Raw genomic sequence first — 17,798 nt, 5'->3', positions numbered from 1 at the left:
TTCATCCAGACAACCAGATAGTCAGTGTATGAATCTCCAGTGGAGGCTATGAATAATGGTAGCAAGGAAGCATGTTCTCCCTTTTTAGAGAAATGGAGACCCTCTGGTTATAGACATAACAACAGTCCTGTCCTTAGACAACGAGTGAATTTCTATCTTTTCCCAGTTTATTGTACTTTAGAAAATTTTAAAGGTTAAGAGGCCAAAGGAAATGTTAATTTATAAAGTGGTCTTATCTGTAAGACACACTATAGGATTATATAGGTCTAGGATTTCACCAGATTTTCTGTGCCTGACATCAGATTATTTCAAATTGCTATGATGATACAGGCAATTATAAGAGGGCGCATCAGGGTCTCCTACCAAGTCAGGGGCCAGCAAAGGTTTTCCTGGCAAAGTGAAGCATAAGTTGACATCAGTAGAAGATGCAAGTGAAGGACATATGGGTCACAAAGAGTAAAAAATGGGAAAAGAAAGAAGGATGGAAGAAAGGAAGGAAAGAAAGAAAGAAAGAAAGAAAGAAAGAAAGAAAGAAAGAAAGAAAAGAGCAATAAAATCATGCAACGTCAGCGCGTCTTGAGGTTAGCTCTGGATGAAAGAGAAAGAACTAAGAAGAAGAAAACACCTGGATTCGGCCTGTAGTTGGAACATGCACTAATTGCACTTGAGAGCTAGGGAAAGGATTTATGCTTTTAGCATCTGGTAGGTCATTTAACATATTTTTTTCCTCTAAAATATTATAATGCATTGAGTTCTAGGCCACCAAAATACTTTTAATCTGAAATAAATGATTAGTCATTTTCAACAATTTTATTATTTCTTTGAGAATTTCATATAATGTGTTTTGAGCATATTCATCCTACCTTGCTCAACACTTCCTATTACCACCCTTTCCACCCTCCCCACCCAACTTTGACATTTCTTCTTCTTTTATTTACTTTCTTTTCCTGTGGAGTCCAGTTTGCGTTGGGCAAATAGTCTTGGGAGTGGGTCTCTCCTGGCGTGTGGTTGACTTACCAGGGTCACATCATCAACAAAATTCACTCTTCTTCTCCCATCATCGATTAAATAGTTCCTCAGCTAGGGGTGGGTTTTCATGCCCATCCCCTATTCCATCTATGCTAATATTTGTTTCTGGCTTGAAAGGGCACATTTCTTGTGTAAACTGTCAGAATTGCTGTAAGTTCACAAGGGTAACTTCCCCGTTGTGTACAAAAGTCACTATTTTCTTAGTGTTATTGACCACTTCTGACTCTTATAACCTTTCAGGAGGTTCCCTTTCCATGAAGGTTCCTGAGTCTTGGGGAACAGGAAATGGATATTATATGTATTTAGGCATTTTTTAATATAATTTTTTATTGAAAAAAAATTTCCGCCTCCTCCCCGCCTCCCATTTCCCTCCCCGTCTCCCTTTTCCCCTCCTCCTCCCTCTCCTCTCCCCCTCCCCCCCCAGTCTGAGGGGCAGTCAGGGTTCCCTGCCCTGTGGAAAGTCCAAAGTCCTCCCCGCTCCATCCTGGTCTAGGAAGGTGAACATCCAAACTGGCTAGGCTCCCACAAAGCCAGAACATGAAGTAGGATCAAAACCCAGTGGCATTGTCCTTGGCTTCTCAGCAGCCCTCATTGTCCGCCATATTCAGAGAGTCCGGTTTTATCCCATGCTTTTTCAGTCGCAGTCCTGCTGGTCTTGGTGAGCTCACAATAGATCAGCCCCACTGTCTCCGTGGGTGGGTGCACCCCTCGTGGTCCTGACTTCTTTGCTCATATTCTCCCTCCTTCTGCTCCTCCTTGGGACATTGGGAGCTCAGTCCGGTGCTCCAGTGTGGGTCTCTGTCTCTATCTCCATCCATCTCCAGATGAAGGTTCTATGGTGATATGCAAGATATTCATCAGTATGACTATAGGATAGGGTCATTTCAGGTTCTCTGTCCTCAGCTGCCCCAGGAACTAACTGGGGACATCGCCCTGGGCACCTGGGAGCCCCTCTAGCACCAAATCTCTTGCTGACCCTAAGATGGCTCCCTTAATTAAGATATGTGCTTCCCTGCTCCCCTATCCAACCTTCCTTTATCCCAAACATCCCGTTTCCCAAGTTCCCCCCAACCTTCCCTTCTCACTTTTCTCTCCCCATCTCCCCTTACCCCCTCCCACCCCACCCCCAAGATCCCAGATTTAGGCATTTTTAAAAGAATATTTTCATTTGCCAAAGACCACCATGTTAAAGATAAAAAGTTAACATAAAATGTTGGGACATGTTTTCCTGTAGGAAGCAAACTTGTGACTACCTATTATAGAAAACAGTTAGGTATCCTCTGATAGGTCTGGAGATGGAAATCATCACATATGAAAAGATGTCTTTCATGAATTACATTCAGACTTGCTAGTGTGGCCCTGGAGGGAAACACAGGAATTGAGAGGGGCATAGGTGACTTCTCCCAGGAGTTGGCATGAATTATTGACATTCACCATGCCAAGGTGACCGAAAGAGACCAGCCTGGGCCTAAGATGAAGTAACAGCTGACTTTTTATTTTAGAACTCTGCTTCAGAATTTCAGGTACAGACATTATCTGGGCAATAGAACTCCCAGAAAACTAGTAGGAAGAGCCATTTTTATGTCAGTACACAACAAAAGCGAATAACTCTGAACTTTACTGAAATAAGTGTTTTATATGAATTGAAATCTTTAGAATTGAATGCTCTTCCCAGGCTGCCTCCTCTTCAGAATAAGGATTTCAGTAAGTAACTAAGCATGAATGGTCCTTGGGGTGCAGTCCAAGCACCCAGTCTTGGGATTCACGCCTTTCATGACATGTCAGTCTAGGACTTCCTTCTGATTCTCAAACCAACCAACCAGCTGTATAAGATCATTGACGGATGGCTGGCATACATTTAGCGTGATGACATGTCTGTAGAACAAGCCACCTTCATCCAGGTGTTGGCATCCACACCTCACATTTAGTAGCAAAGGAGATGTTAGAAATATGTAAGGCCCTAAGAGGTTGAAATTTTTCACAATGGAAGATAAATAAGTGGTTTAACCAATATGGTGAAGAGTAAAGTAAACGGACGGGAGAAGCCCATTTCCCAGGATTCCTCACCACCAGCTAACTCACCCTTCTCATGGCAGGTGGGTTCTTCACAGGCCATAGAGAACAGCCAAGTTCAAATTGCCTCCTAGTGTTCCCTTTGATTTCAATTAGGGTATTTTACACTCAAAAAGTCCTTATCTATTCTATCCAATATTATTTTCTTCTCAAGACGATTTTAAATAAACTTGTTATTAAAAATGTTTTCGTGCATTTCAGAGCTAATTATACTTTCATGAATGCATCATTTCAAAACAAACACTTGAGCTGCTTTGAATAGTGTTATTGATAGATTAGGTGTCTGACAAACACATTGGTGTTCCGAGTTTAAAATTAATAAAGTAAAAATGGGCTTGGGCCAATCCTGAAGTATCAGTTGGACATGGTAATGGGTATTGGAAAATGGGAGCCCGATAAAGGATCTAACTTAGAAAAAGTTGAGTTAAACCCTTACTTTGTGGCTTTTCTACTACTATGGGGAAAGACAAGGGAAAAATGAACTTCCAGAAGATTAAAACATTAAACATATATGTTTAAGTATGTCTAGGAAATGATCCTTGAACCAGGGATTGTGGACCAACTAGGCCTGGGTATAAAAATCTCTCTCTCTTTCTCTTTCTCCCTCCTCCTCCTCCTCCTCCTCCTCCTCCTCCTCCTCCTCTCTTCCTCCTTCTTCTTCCTTTCTATTTTTTTTTTTTGGTTTTTCCCTTTTGGTTTTGGTTTAGCTATGTTAAGATCTCTCCTTTCTTTAAAATGTTTTAATTTTTATTTAATTACTTGCTTGTCCTTATTGTGGGCCTACGCATGTCATTACATGAATAGTGATCACGTTCCTACAACTTGAGGGATCTGGCTCATTTTCCACCGCTTCACATATATAGATTTAAGGTTTTTAGGCTTGGCGGCAAGCGCCTTTTCCAGTTGAGCCATCTTGCTAGTTATAAACAAGAAGCAAACCAGTTAAAGTTTAGTAGTTACATATGTTAATTTCTTCCCTTTTCTTCCATTCTGCCTGTTGAATATCTTATTAATTAGATACCTTTCTTCCTCTTCCAGTTTTCACCCTAGAATGTGACGGTTTTACCCATTCTGTGTATCTGTCATGGCAGGAACTCTGAAGAGACTGACAAAGATGAGAAAAAGCTGCAGAGCTCACAGCCTTTTCAGTTCAAAAGAGAAAATGCACACTTACCTCACAGTACTGGGTTTCTAAAGACTGTATAACCTGGGCCGGCATGCATAAAAGGCAGGAAACACTTTTTTATGAGAAAATCTTGAAATTGCTTCCAGATAGCACATACATGTTAGCCACGTGTATCACATTACTTTCCAACATGCGTATCCGTGTGTCATAAATCCGCATTAGCCTATTGGTTTCTCCAGAGAGGGTCTTTTACCTCTGAAATGTACACGTGGCAGCTTGAGAACTTAGCATTCATATTTAACTTGAGGATGTTATAGTATTATTTTTAGAGCCATTATTGAGTAATATTCAATGAGGTGAGATAAGTGCTTAAAACATGAATTCATGACCATTTCTGATTGATAGCCATTACTCCAAAGATTTCAATGTAAAGATAAAAACTCTATAAGAAATTAAAAACCCTGTATACATGTATTTTATGTTATTGTCACTGCTAATAATTCTATGCTAATTATTGGATGTATAAGTTATCTAATTTTCATGTTAATATTACATTGGTATTATAAAATATGATGTATTCCTTTCCCACAAATCATTAGGTAATTCATCTATTATCATAGAATGAATTTTCCGTATCTGTAAACTTCTCGCTAAATATATACATGTATCCTTTCTTCCTTTCTTTCTTCTGTTTTCTGATCTGCTCCCACTGCTGATTCTGTACTTTGACTCCAGACTGGCAATATGAGGGTAAGGTGACTTAAAATAACCCCCACCTCATGGCACCCCTTGCTTGTCCATTTTCCCTTTATTGTTTTTAGAGCATTATTAAAATTCCATCTACTCTCTTTAATTATACCCTTTATCACAATTAATTTCCAATTATGTTTGTTTCTGTTGCGAAGCTTTCTCATGGTTTATCTAGGTAATCATTTCTCTATGTTATGTCTCTGTGTCAAATTACCATTCCATTAGCTCTGTCCAGAAGGACTGTTTCCCAGTCAGTCATCTTTGTTGGTTTCACAGTAAAGGTTTAAGCAGTGTTTGGTTTGGTGTCGTAGAACTTGTGTGGGCCTTCGAAAATGTTTTCTTTTACTAGTGAAACACTTGGAATGTTGTATATTGAGTTGGTTGTAGTTTTTAAATATCACTCTATATCTTGAGTAAGTTCTTGTGCACTTGTCAATTATAGTCTTTGATTATCTTTTCTCTAGATTGCAAACTAGCTAGGGGAGGCCCACCAGCTACCATCGTGGCCATTGATGAAGAGAGCCGGAATGGTGAGTGAGTCCTGTGTTTACCACTACTTTCTCTAATAAGAATTCCTTTTTTATTTAACATTTCGTTTGATATGATCAGAGACTTCACATAAAAATGTTTTTAATCAAAGCCCATAAATGATTCATCTCTAATTTTCTGTCCAAGGCTTTCCAATATATCACTTCTAGAACTGCCTCATTTCGTTATGTCACAAAGGACTCTGGTGATGAATATAGTTTTTAGCTCTGTATGAGCAGTGACCTATCTGAGTTAGCACAAGCATGAATCGTATATGTGCTGGGATGCTTCTGTAAATAGGGAGAATCGACAGTCACACGTAGAACCATCTGACTGAAATGCAGTGTGTTCCTCCAAAGAAGGAAGCACACTGTAAGTGCTATATGGAATCTCGTAAAGATGAAGACACAGTGAGACACAGTGGTTGAGCCTGGGTAGCAGGGAATCCACGTGGAGTGGAAAGAGAGCTAATGCTGCCAACAGGGAAGTAGCCCGAACATTGACTTTGTTCATCCTGTCTGCAGTCATTAGGAATAATATCAAACCATCCTGCAGTATATAAAACAATATGCTTTCTCAAAATCAAAAATATATGCAATTTTGTTCCGGAACTCTCACTCTTCATGTATTTTAACTTTTAAAATAGTCATAAAACACCCTCCTCTCTCGGTCATATGGAGATGATGTTTGGGGCCATCCTGGGTGAGAGTGTTCTGAGCATTTTCTCCACTGTCCATCTAAGTGATTTTCCTGGGTTGTTGCCAGTGTGCTTCCTGTCCTAAGAGAGTTTTCTTCTGGAATTACACTTTAAAAAAGGAATTGTGTCAAGAGACTCATTGAAAAAAATGGGGTTTTCCCCCTCAAATTCTGTTGAGACATGCTTTGAGAACATTAACCAGCATTAAAGCAACATAACATTATAACAATAACCTACAGTTCATTATGGATTTATTTTTGATGGCTGCCCCTTTGACTTACCTGAGAAATCACTATTAAGTTCTCCTTTCATCCACGGTCTTTGTAAGTAGTCGGAGTATCTGCACTGTCGCTGGCCTCCCTTTAAAAAATGTTAAGAACAAACGCTATTTTTAACATATTAGGTAATTATGAAAATGTATTTTGTTATTTAAAAATTAATTCCATCCATCTACAATGAAAACATATGGAGTGAGTAATTGTGGCCAGCTTGAATAAGTTGGAACTAAATTATAATTATATACAAAGGAAAAAAATGTATTAAAGTGCTGTAATAGGAAGAGACTCTTTTTTATAAGTAGATCTTTGCTTTTCTTAAAGTTAACTATTTCTATTCAGAGCAAACCTATATTTCTTGAAGATGCATGTTTGACTTTTTAAGCAGAAGAATGAAGCTAATGAACATGCCAGAATGTCTATGTATGTCTTTCCTTATTTTTAACCAATTCCTTTGTACTTAAAACTGAGCTAAAATAAAATAGTTGCTTTTACTAAAGGAAGTTGCACTAGCGTGTGACTCTACAGGGCTTGCAGGTCGTCCTGCCACAGTACGGGTGCCTGTCTCCACTAGTGCTAACTGAGCCCTGGCTCTCTTTACGGTGCTGGGAGAGATTGTCAAGGCCTCACTGGTGTATGAAGAGAGGTTAGCTCTGCTGTTTAAGGCAGCATGAGGATGTTGTGCTTCTTTCTTGACATATTTTACAAAACCTGCCAAGTCCTCAGACTGCTGCCAAAGCTGTTTGAGCATCAACACACGGTATAAATATCAACCGACAGTAAATGTTTTGCATTTTTTTCTTTTTACACGAAATTTATAAAACTGTTGAGATCAGATGCATCTCTGCCAGAGCCTGTCATGTGCACAATCCCCTTCCCTGTGAGAATCTCAGGGCACAGCTCAAGACATGGCGTTCATAGTCTAGGAAACCCAAAAGACTTCCCATTAACCCAGGTATTTTTAGTCCTGATATGAAACACTGTGTCAATTTCTTCTTTCCTATTTCCAGAGGAACTGAAAATAAATTCTTATGTATCCTGATTTTCCAGGATCCAGCAAATGGGAAAATGTTTGCAAATATTTTATAAATATTGAGGCTCTTACCTGAGCCCAGTCTGGGTCATGGCCTTTTCAACGAGTTAAAGATAAACCACTAATATAAAACAGTAGTAGCTATGATTTGATAATTTTGTATTCCTCTTTTTCTCCCTCCCCCTCACTCTCTCATTCCCTCCCACTATCAAATTTCTATAATCATACAATTATTTCAAATCAAGCATCTATGGTACTTATGTGCATTCCACATTTAAATAAGATAGATGACTCAAATCATAAGCTGTTGAAAAATATATAAAATTCTGTTGGAGATGAATCAGAGTTTGTATTTCCTACATGTGCATTTGAAAGAACTGTTCTTTTATGGTTAAGTATGTATTATGGTAACTCAGCAAGTGCATTTGCCACATTGCTCTGCAAAACTATTGTCAGCCAGAGAAAGTTAGTTCTCTCTCTCTCTCTCTCTCTCTCTCTCTCTCTCTCTCTCTCTCTCTCTCTCTCTCAGTATATTTACACAAAACTGTGGGATAATTCTCAATCAAAGACTAGTTACTAACAAAATTGGAATTAACAAAAGACAATTTTAAATAAACAAAAACTAGAGTTCTTTACAAGAGATTCTTCACTTAGAGACAAATTGTAACAAAAGAAACTAAAAATTTGGCGATGAGTTCAAGGTCAGCCTTAGCTACTAGCAAGTTTCAGGCTAGTCAGGGCTACATAGTGACACTCTGCTCAAAAAACAAAGACAAAAACTTCTTGAGGCTAATTTACAAGGATCGTGCCATCTTACAATGTATTGAAATAGATACGATATTATAATATAGATATGATATTATAATATGCTTGTAAGTTAGTCCATGTCAATGTCAAATTTTTGATGCAACATAGTAGTTCTAACATTTGGATAACTCAGAAAAAAATATCTTATTTTATTCTATAAGGTTGTAGAGTCTTAACATTTCTAACTGCAGAAAAAAAGAATGAGCCTTTGTATAACTTTAGCGGTTTGGTGGCTGCTACCTAACATTAAAAGCCTGATTTCAAACTCATCCATCAGCATTGCTCTATTTCCTACCCAACTCATCATCAAGTCTCTCTGAATTACTTTGTTTACAGTGAAAGCAGCTCACAATGATGAAGGAATCATTTTCCTGTGAATTATAAAATTATCATGTCAGGCTCCCCCATATATTTAACTGCTCTCATGATTACTATTGTGTGATGGCTGTTGTCATGCGAAACCATTTGGCTGTGTCCATCACCAGGAGGCTGTGTACAGGGCTGCGCATTCTGCGTGTTCCATTCGTGTAGGAGGATGCTTCCCGAAAGGTCAGCGGTAACATCTGTCTGCAAGTGCAGCTGAACTGACAAGAAAAGAGGAAGGTTTTGAAGTATTCGTAAATAAAAAAAAAAAACTGTTATTTATCTCCTCAAATGGTTTCTAAGTTTATTAGAAGTTCAGAAAGCTCTGTATTTTCTCAAATTAGTCATATCTTCAGTTTTGGCTGTATGTTCAAGTAAACAAAGGGATTTTAGGAAATAAGAGAATGGCCACAGTAGGAGGAAAAGAAGACACACACAAAGCAGGCAAAGTATAAAAATGACCTCCGAGCTGAAGTATTTTGTTATGGAGAGAGATAACTGTAAATATTAATGACTGCTTCATTGCACTTTAAATTTTATGATTCTAGTCTTATGATTATTAAAGATGATGAAAATGTTAATTTGCAGTTATCTATCGTATTTAAGGAAAGACGCATCAGGTTCTGCTGCTATGTACGTGCTTTTTTATTCTAATATTGATGTTAACTATGTGCATTATAAAAGGAAGCCTGAATTATGTCAAACTGAATCACGTAGCACATATACCCCATTACTCTTAAGTGAAACTATTACAGTGAGTGACTTTCTATAAATGCAGCATTTAAGTCATCAGCCATCATGGCAGTGGCTAGATAGAGTAATTCTTTCATTTGCATAAACTGTAGGAATATCAAACCAGTGGTGACAAGAATGGCCAGGGTACTACCACACAAAATAAGAGAGGGGGTTGGTCACTTGTAACCTGTAGGAAATAACATTACTACCATAGTTTTTCACTAGAGTAGGAAATTCTCCACATGAGCCAGTCAGCCTAATCTAATGATTGATTCCTTGTAAAACAAAATGTTCCTATGCAACTCAGTGGCCCTGACACTGGTTTTGAACAGTTCGTGAACCAGGCAAGGGACTGGAGACTGAAACACATAAAGACACACAGACAGAGATGGGTCATCCTTGAACAAGAATGCCCCCTTTATTGTGTACCAGAGACGCTTATATAGAGATCCTTAACCGATAGCCACGCCCCAGCCAAACCCACCAGAAACCACTCCTCTGCCATCAGGAACTCCTGAGGGCCTCGTGCTCAGAGCAGCTGCAAGCATTACAAGTTGTTTACCAGAAATTCAGGATCTAAGGGCTTCACAGCTCCCAAGAGATGTCAATTAAAATAACAGAAAAAATCAGAGATCTCCCATGTTTAGGCACATGTTTAGGGCTGCATTGTTATGAGATTCCCCTTTCTCTTTGTGAAATGGGTCGAAATTCTCTTTGTCCATCCACTACACTGCTTAGGTTTGGCTTGTTTGGTATTACAGTCCCTAGTGCATAGGCAGAGATCATTTAGACACAGTGGCTGGCAGATGCAGTGCAGTTAAGTTGTTAGGTTTGAAGTGGAGCACCTGGCGGGTCTTTCCAAGACCCATCTTAAGCATGGGTCTCCAGGATTAGCTGTCCTTACTTCCACTTTCTGGAGGCTTTAGATTATGCTCGCCCTCAGCCCATGTCATTTCTCTTCCGAGTTACATTCACACGTAGCATTGAGAATTTTGTGGTCCTTGGGATCAGAGGGCAGATTAGTGATTCGGGTGTTCTGAGAATTACGCTGTGAATTTTCCCTTAAGGACACAGAGAATGTGAAATGGGTCGAAATTCTCACCTTTGAAAAGATTATAGAAATCAACAATATGTAGGTTCCTAGCAATCGCTTGAGGAAACCCAATAATGCCATCAACTTTGGAAGTGCTGTAGTCTCAAAGTGCCTCCCATAGCAATTAAGAAAATGCTTATGTGCCCAATAATTCCTGCAGTATTTCAGCCACATGTACTTTTCACATTCGGATCAAGCAACACTAAAGTAGTGACTGACTCAATTCAATCTATACGTACTTTAGAAATCTATGTGTTTCCTTTACATAATTTCAAGCAAGCAGTGTACACTTGCTCTTTATATCAAATAAAGAAATGTCCTAATCACAACACTTTCAGTAATAATGGTTTTGGATATTGTTATCCAATGCATCACTGAAGTACTCTCAGCTTTACAAATGGGCTTGTTAAGTAGAATATGGAAATGTACCAACCTATCATACCCAGCAGACTTTCTTTTTTGTTGTATTTTTAAAATTATAACACAACCACATCATCTCTCCCTTTCCCTTCCTCCCTCTAAACCCTCCCCTATATTCCTACTTCCTCTGTCTCAAATTACCGGCCCTCGCTTTTCATTAATTGTTATTACATGCCTATGTGTACATATTCTCAAATATAACTTGTTTATCTGCATAGTGTTGCCTGTATATATGTGTTCAGAGCTGGCAATTTGATGGTGGATAATCAATTGTTGTGGCAACACACTTTCTTTAAAATCTATCAAAATTACTTGCCAGTGTGTTTATCAGAGATAAGTTTGTTTATTTATTTATTTTTATTATTTTGGAGAATAGAGATGATTATTTTGGAGAATAGAGCATTTTGTTTTCTTTGGTTTTGGTTTATTTATTTTGGAGATGGAGATGGTAGGTATCTTGTTCTACTTGGTTAGTTTCTTTTAGTTTGCATGTTTCTGCTTTATGCATTCTGTATTTTTTCTATATTTTATGGAAAATTTGGTCCTCAGTTTCCAGTAATGATGTGATTATCACCGAACTATTCTTTTGATTACTTAGATGTTTTGGCAGCTAGTTTTTTTGCTTTTCCTGGTGTTTTACTATTATTCCTTTATTTACTTTGGAAAATGTATGAAAATGCTCATCAGTGATTTTACCTGTGCGTATTTATGTAGCTGAGTGGGTTGCCAATCAAAACCACGTTTATCCATACATCCATGTTTCTACCTTTAACTTCCCATCAACTTGATTGCAACAGAACATGCATGAAGGAGACTTCTTGCTTGCATTCTCATTTTCTTATTCCAAACAGCTGAATAAAAGCACACGACAGCCTGTCGTTATGTCAGCTGCTCACGCACGTGTTAAGTTGTTTATTTAGACCTCTTATTGAAGTGTAGTTATGTATATATCCTGGCGTTGTCATGTGGAGTACAGAATTGTACTGGGGAGTATCACGAAAAAAATAGGGCAGAGCATCCACACAAGGGCTAGGGGTAGATGACCAGGAGAAAATGGAGAGGACAGCAAGAATACAGAGAACGATAAGGATATAGGGAAGCAGTGTGCTGAGTACAGCCCTGAACAGCAAAGACTGGAGATACGAGGTTGTGTCTTTAGAAACGTTATACTACTCATAGGATAAACAAATCCAGACTTCACGAAGGAACCTGAGTGGCAGATGACTGACAGCTGTTGTGTTTGGATGAGGCTAGAAGAGTGGTTCTGACGGATGCCATGCATGCACATTCGCCATCAAAGTCTTCGATGTTATTAATTTCTCATTGATGTTGAACTCATCTAGCAGCCTGTAGTACAGAGAATCTTTCTCTTACCCATCTCTCAACAGTCTTGTTCGCCACAATTCTGAGTGCAAATACAGAGCCACATGGCTCCTACATGAAGCCATAGAGTGTGGCTCACTGGTGTCACCACCACTGGTAACAGAAGCTAAGGTCCTAGGTGAACACTGGGCGTTTTCAATCATAAATTAACAGCAGGTGAATACAAGTTGGGCAAAGTTGTGGCATCAAAATCAACCATCGATTACTTAATTATATGACATTGTATTCAAAATATTGCTAATCCAGAGGTAAGATATGATTCTAGTAGAACCGCATTTCAGATAACTACTTGGAAATATCTGCACTCCACTTGGTAAAATGGTCACCTTTGGAGATGTATGTCCTGATAGAACTGTTGGCAAATGTGCTTAGTTAGTGGTTCGTCTTAGTACTGTGACAATGGCAAGGTGTGCACATGCGTGAAGAAGCCCTACCAAGCCACTGACCTAAAGAGTTCAATTATGTTTATTTAGGGTTCTGAAGACACTGGCAACCGCAGCCAGTAACTTGAAATGTTGCCCTAGAAAAGACTTAGTGACCATCTCAGTGGTGGTAGATTGAATAGTATGAGTTTCCAGGTAGTGAGTGAGTTTTATAGAATATAATTTCATGTTAATTTTGATATTTTAATCTATCAGGATTAATTTATACCTCTATTGGGATTTCTGTCCTGTAATGATAAATGAGTATAAAAAGGCCTTGTTTGCATTGGTTGAATATCCTTTTGACATCTTGAATCTTAATGTCTTTGAAATAATGCTCCACTGTGGGTGGGTTCCTGTAAGTTAATACCATTTAATTTTATCTACGCTGAGTCCCCAGAGTAGAAATACTATTTATGTCATTATGACAACTTCAAAATGTTGAGAAAACTCATGGGACATTTGTTTTTTCTTGCACTTTTTAACTACCTGCCAATATTTTTGCTTTCTTTTTTACAGTCAAAATCATTTAAAATTCATGATTACATTGAGAGGAGACTAAAATATCAACCATCTGAAATTATAGATAATTATTATCATTTCATGTAACAGTAAGCTGCTGACCTTATTATTTCCCTGATTAGAAATCACTGTTTCATGTACAACATATTTATTTTTTGTGGAGATCAGCTGAATGGCTGTTATGAATTAAGCAGTTATATGATCCTATGTCAGTCTTTCTTCTTGCGCCAGGCTGCACAGGTCATCCTTGGAGCTCCAGTCTTATAAATGCATGCTGTTGAATTACTGTTGCCCCCAGCACTAAACAGTAATGTGAATTTATCCTATCCGCTTTTGATTTAAATTTCAACGTCTGAAAATATTCTTGGTTAAAATGAAGGTCGCAGGAAAGTGTGCCTTCTTCATTCTGGGACCGAGTTTCTGTGACACTGCAGTCATTGCTTCCCTAAGCGAGAGAAATGTCTTATTATGTGAATAACTTACGTCACTGTATTAACATTAACAAAGACCCGGGACATGTTGAACTCAGCCTTTCAGCCACGATCTAGGGAGAGACAGAAAGGGAACATTGAGCTACTTTTCCTATAAACTGAGAGTACATTTTACCTTTAAAAAAATTAGAATAATTTTTAAATCCTGTATTAGGTTACAACCCCGAGAGACAGAGGTGGGTCTGTGCTAGTTCATTCTAATCCCACAACGTGTCTGACACAGCACAGGCCCCCAAGACCTGTACTTCTATCCAGACACTCATTAACATGACCTCAAAACCCACAATTACTCTCCAGCCATCACCGGAATAAATGGCACTTAACTGCTCACTCAGTATTAGCCAGGGCCATGCCATTTTGCAAAATTAGCCCATTGATATATAGTTCTAGAGTCTTGCTCTTCTCACCTTCATAGCCCATGTTGTAAACAGAATCCTGCCCTCCCAGATGGCAGCCATCAAAGACAATTGACCACAAACATATAAAGTGCCTATCAATCACATGGTATAGATCCCCCTTCCCCTAAAACATATAAGAAGAGAACTTCACTCTGCTATATGGACCCGGTCTTTCCACAGAACCATCATGATACTGTCTGTCTGTCTGTCTGTCTTCCTGCCAAGGGTTCTATAATAAACTAAATAAAGAGTTATATAAAAAATAAACAGGATGAGCGCTAGAGAAACCCATAATGTCTTTCTTGGTTTACTTCCAGGACAAGAACTTCTGAGATTTGCCCATTGCTCATCCTCAGTTTAATGGGTGACACATATTTTGCTAATTACCAAAATGAACATCAGCCCTCCCAGAACTTGCATATGCTGGTGCTTGACTGTGAGACTCCAATAAAGACAATATAATGATTTAGGATGACCACAACTAGGAAGATTATAAATTAAGCTGTGGCACGAGGACCGCACTGCAGCTTTATTTAGCACCCTGCCGCTTGTTTATGATTCATATAGAAAAATATTTTAAAATGTATTTATTTAAAAAACTCTTTACTGAAACCTAAAATTCACATTTTTCTGTCTAGCAGCTGAGTGTGCTTGACTTGAATGTCCCACTACACTTTTCTTCCATGCCCTCTTTTTTTAAAATTGTTTTTATTGAGCAATATATTTTTCTCCACTCCCCTTCCTTCCTCTATCCTCCCCTTCTACCGTCTCCCATGGTTTCCATGCTCCCAATTTATGCAAGAGATCTAGTCTTTTTCTACTTCCCATGTAGATTAGATCCAAGTATGTCTCTATTAGGGTCCTCATTGTTGTCTAGGTTCTTTATATTGTGAATTGCATGCTGCTTTCTTTTTGGGTCTGGGTTACCTCACTCAATATGATGCTTTCTAGATCCATCCATTTGCCTGCAAATTTCAAGATATCTTTATTGTTTTCTGCTGTGTGTAAATGTACCACATTTTACTTCTCTATTCTTTGGTAAAGGGACATTTAGGTTGTTTCCATGTTCTGACTATGACAAGCAATGCTGCTATGAACATAGTTGAGCTCATGTACTTGTGGCACAATTAAGTATCCTTTGGATATAAACCCAAAAGTGACATTTCTGGGTCTTGAAATAGGTTTTTCCTAATTTTCTGAGAAATAGCCATACTGACATGCAAACAAGCTGTATTAGTTTGAACTTACACCAGCAATGCAGAAGTGTTCCCTTTACCCCACAACGTCTCCAGCATAAGTTATCATCAGTGTTTTATATCTTGGTCATTCTTACAGGTGTAAGATGGAATCTCAGACTTGTTTTGATTTTCATTTCTCTGATGGCTAAGGATGTTGAGCATTTCCTTAAGTGTCTTTCAGCCATTTTAGATTCCTCTGTTGAGAGTTCTCTGTTTAGGTCTATACCCCATTTTTTTATTGGATTGTTTGTTCCTTTGGTGACCAATTTCTTGAATATATATAATCATCTCTCTGTCTTCTGGCAGTCTTATATGCCTTCTTATCTCTTATTTTGTGTGTAAAGATGAATTCTGTCTTTTGCAAGACATGGCCCACTTCTTGTATTCAAGAAGTCTGCCCTCTGCAAAATTATCCTATTGTTTTTAGGATACATGACATGACTCTTACGGGAGTAGAAATGCTTTTATTAAAGAGATTTTTTAAACTAGATCTTAGAGAATACTGAGTGATGTATACTAGTTAAAATTTGATCATTAGGGCAAGTATAATGTAAACCAGTTATTATATAGTTTTATAACCAACCTTGCTCACATAGGGAAAATTAGATTTTTTAAGTCCAACAGTTCTTTTTCAATGAATTTTAAATTATTTATTTTGGAGATAATTTAGTAATGAAAGTGGGGAGATCTTAATAATATACATTCTTAAATATCAAAAGCAGAATTCTAACTGTTTCAATTGCCGTGACATCTCCAAAGAACATTGTCCTACTCCTTCCCTGCCACCTCCTCCTGCTCATTCATATGTCATCACTTTCTTTCTTCTCCTCTCTCTTCTCTCGTCTCCTTTCTGAAAACGGATTTTGAAGTGGCTAAAAGCAACCACTTTGAGAACATTATCAGATTTACTCCTGAGAACAAGAAAATAGAACCATGCCCCTTTCCAACTTCAAGAAGTTGTCTCTAGCCTTACATAGCAGAGCACTGGAATTATTTCTTTCTCAACATCCTAAGGCCCATTGTTTATTTAGCATCTGCTCTATACATGTGATTCTGGGACAATGTCTATGTCATAGTTTAAATTTCTTTAATCTTCATCAATAGACTACTGAATAAAGCAATAAATAATTTGAAAAAATGTATTTTAAAGAAGAACGCTAAAAAAGAAATCCCACGCTAGCTCAGAATTGAATATAATAAAAGGCTATTTATTTAGGGGTAGACTCACAGATCATAATCCTTTGTCAGTATGGGGAACAGCAACCAAGCCCCGCAGTGGAAAAGAGGCCAGACTTGTGCTTTACGTTGGCATATATAGTATAAGATGCCAAAGTGGGCAGGTAACTTAAAGGCTACTGGTGATAGGAAATTCTACAGCAGTATTTTTCTTATTTTTATTGTATTTTAAGTATTTCACACAATATACTTTGATCATATTAACCTTCCCCCAATTCCTTCCTGATCTACCTCCCCTGCCCCACCCATCCTTACGTCCTTCTTCCTTCCTTCCTTCCTTCCTTCCTTCCTTCCTTCCTTCCTTCCTTCCTTCCTTTCTATCTTTCTTCTTTCTTTCTTTCTTTCTTTCTTTCTAGCAATCAAGTCCAATTTATGTTGTCCATATACTACTAAATATCTAGCCTTCTATTGGAGTGTGGTCAGTCTTCCAGGGACTATATTGCTAAAGAATACTGACTCTCCCTCTCCCAATAGCTTCTCATATAGGGATTGAACTACATGCCTATTGTCCTTCTCCGTACTGGAGTTTTTCTGGCTTTAGCTTGTGTTGTTTTTCTGCATGTTGTCACCACACCTGTGAGTTTATAGATGCAACTGCCTTTTTGTGTCGTAAAAATGTTCCCCTGGTTTTTATAATACATTTTAAATAAATATAAGAAACAGAAAACTAAGTGGGCTCAGCAAGTTGCGTTTATATATTTATGCATATATTTGCAACAGTAATAATAAATGTAGGTCATCAAAATAGGAGAGAATGGTGTGGAGATATGTGGAAGGTTGTAGGGAGGGGGCACTGAAGGTGTTGAAGGGAGAACAGAGATGAGGAGAAGTGATATGATTGCATATTAATTAAAATTTAAATACTACTAAACAAAGGTACATTGTTTTGAATTTTTAAAGGTTAATTTAAAGGTAATTAATAAAAACATATTACAAAATATTTTTTATATATTTACCTGTTAGCTGGTATATTTATATTAGGAATTTTATTAGTGCCAACTGTATACAGAAATTTATTTTCCTTTTTAGAAGATGAAGATATTTCACTGTTTTTTTTTTTTAAGTTAAAATATGCCAAGTGCTTGTCACTTGTATTATTCCTTTAAAAACGGCGGCGGCGTGGGTGTGTGGACAAACACAGGATAGACGAGACGCAAAAGGAAGAGACGGACACGCGGC

At 38.1% G+C, this 17,798-nt stretch overlaps 1 protein-coding gene across 1 annotated transcript in view; it reads left to right on the top strand.

Moving 5' to 3' along the window:
- The window catches only part of Pcdh15 (protocadherin related 15), an 864,688-nt gene that overhangs the window by 425,088 nt on the left and 421,802 nt on the right, over positions 1-17,798 (top strand). Inside the window, exon 5 of the mRNA XM_050142799.1 lies at positions 5,443-5,508. Within this exon, the coding sequence (XP_049998756.1) occupies positions 5,443-5,508 (66 nt within the window). The remainder of the gene's footprint in view (positions 1-5,442; positions 5,509-17,798) is intronic.

This window comes from Alexandromys fortis, unplaced genomic scaffold, assembly GCF_014885135.2.
Source record: "Alexandromys fortis isolate MF-2015 unplaced genomic scaffold, M_Fortis_MF-2015_v1.1 scaffold_9, whole genome shotgun sequence".
NCBI classification, from domain to species: Eukaryota; Metazoa; Chordata; class Mammalia; order Rodentia; family Cricetidae; genus Alexandromys; species Alexandromys fortis.
Note: the sequence above shows the minus strand (reverse complement) of the source record. Positions and strands in the feature narration are given on the sequence as shown.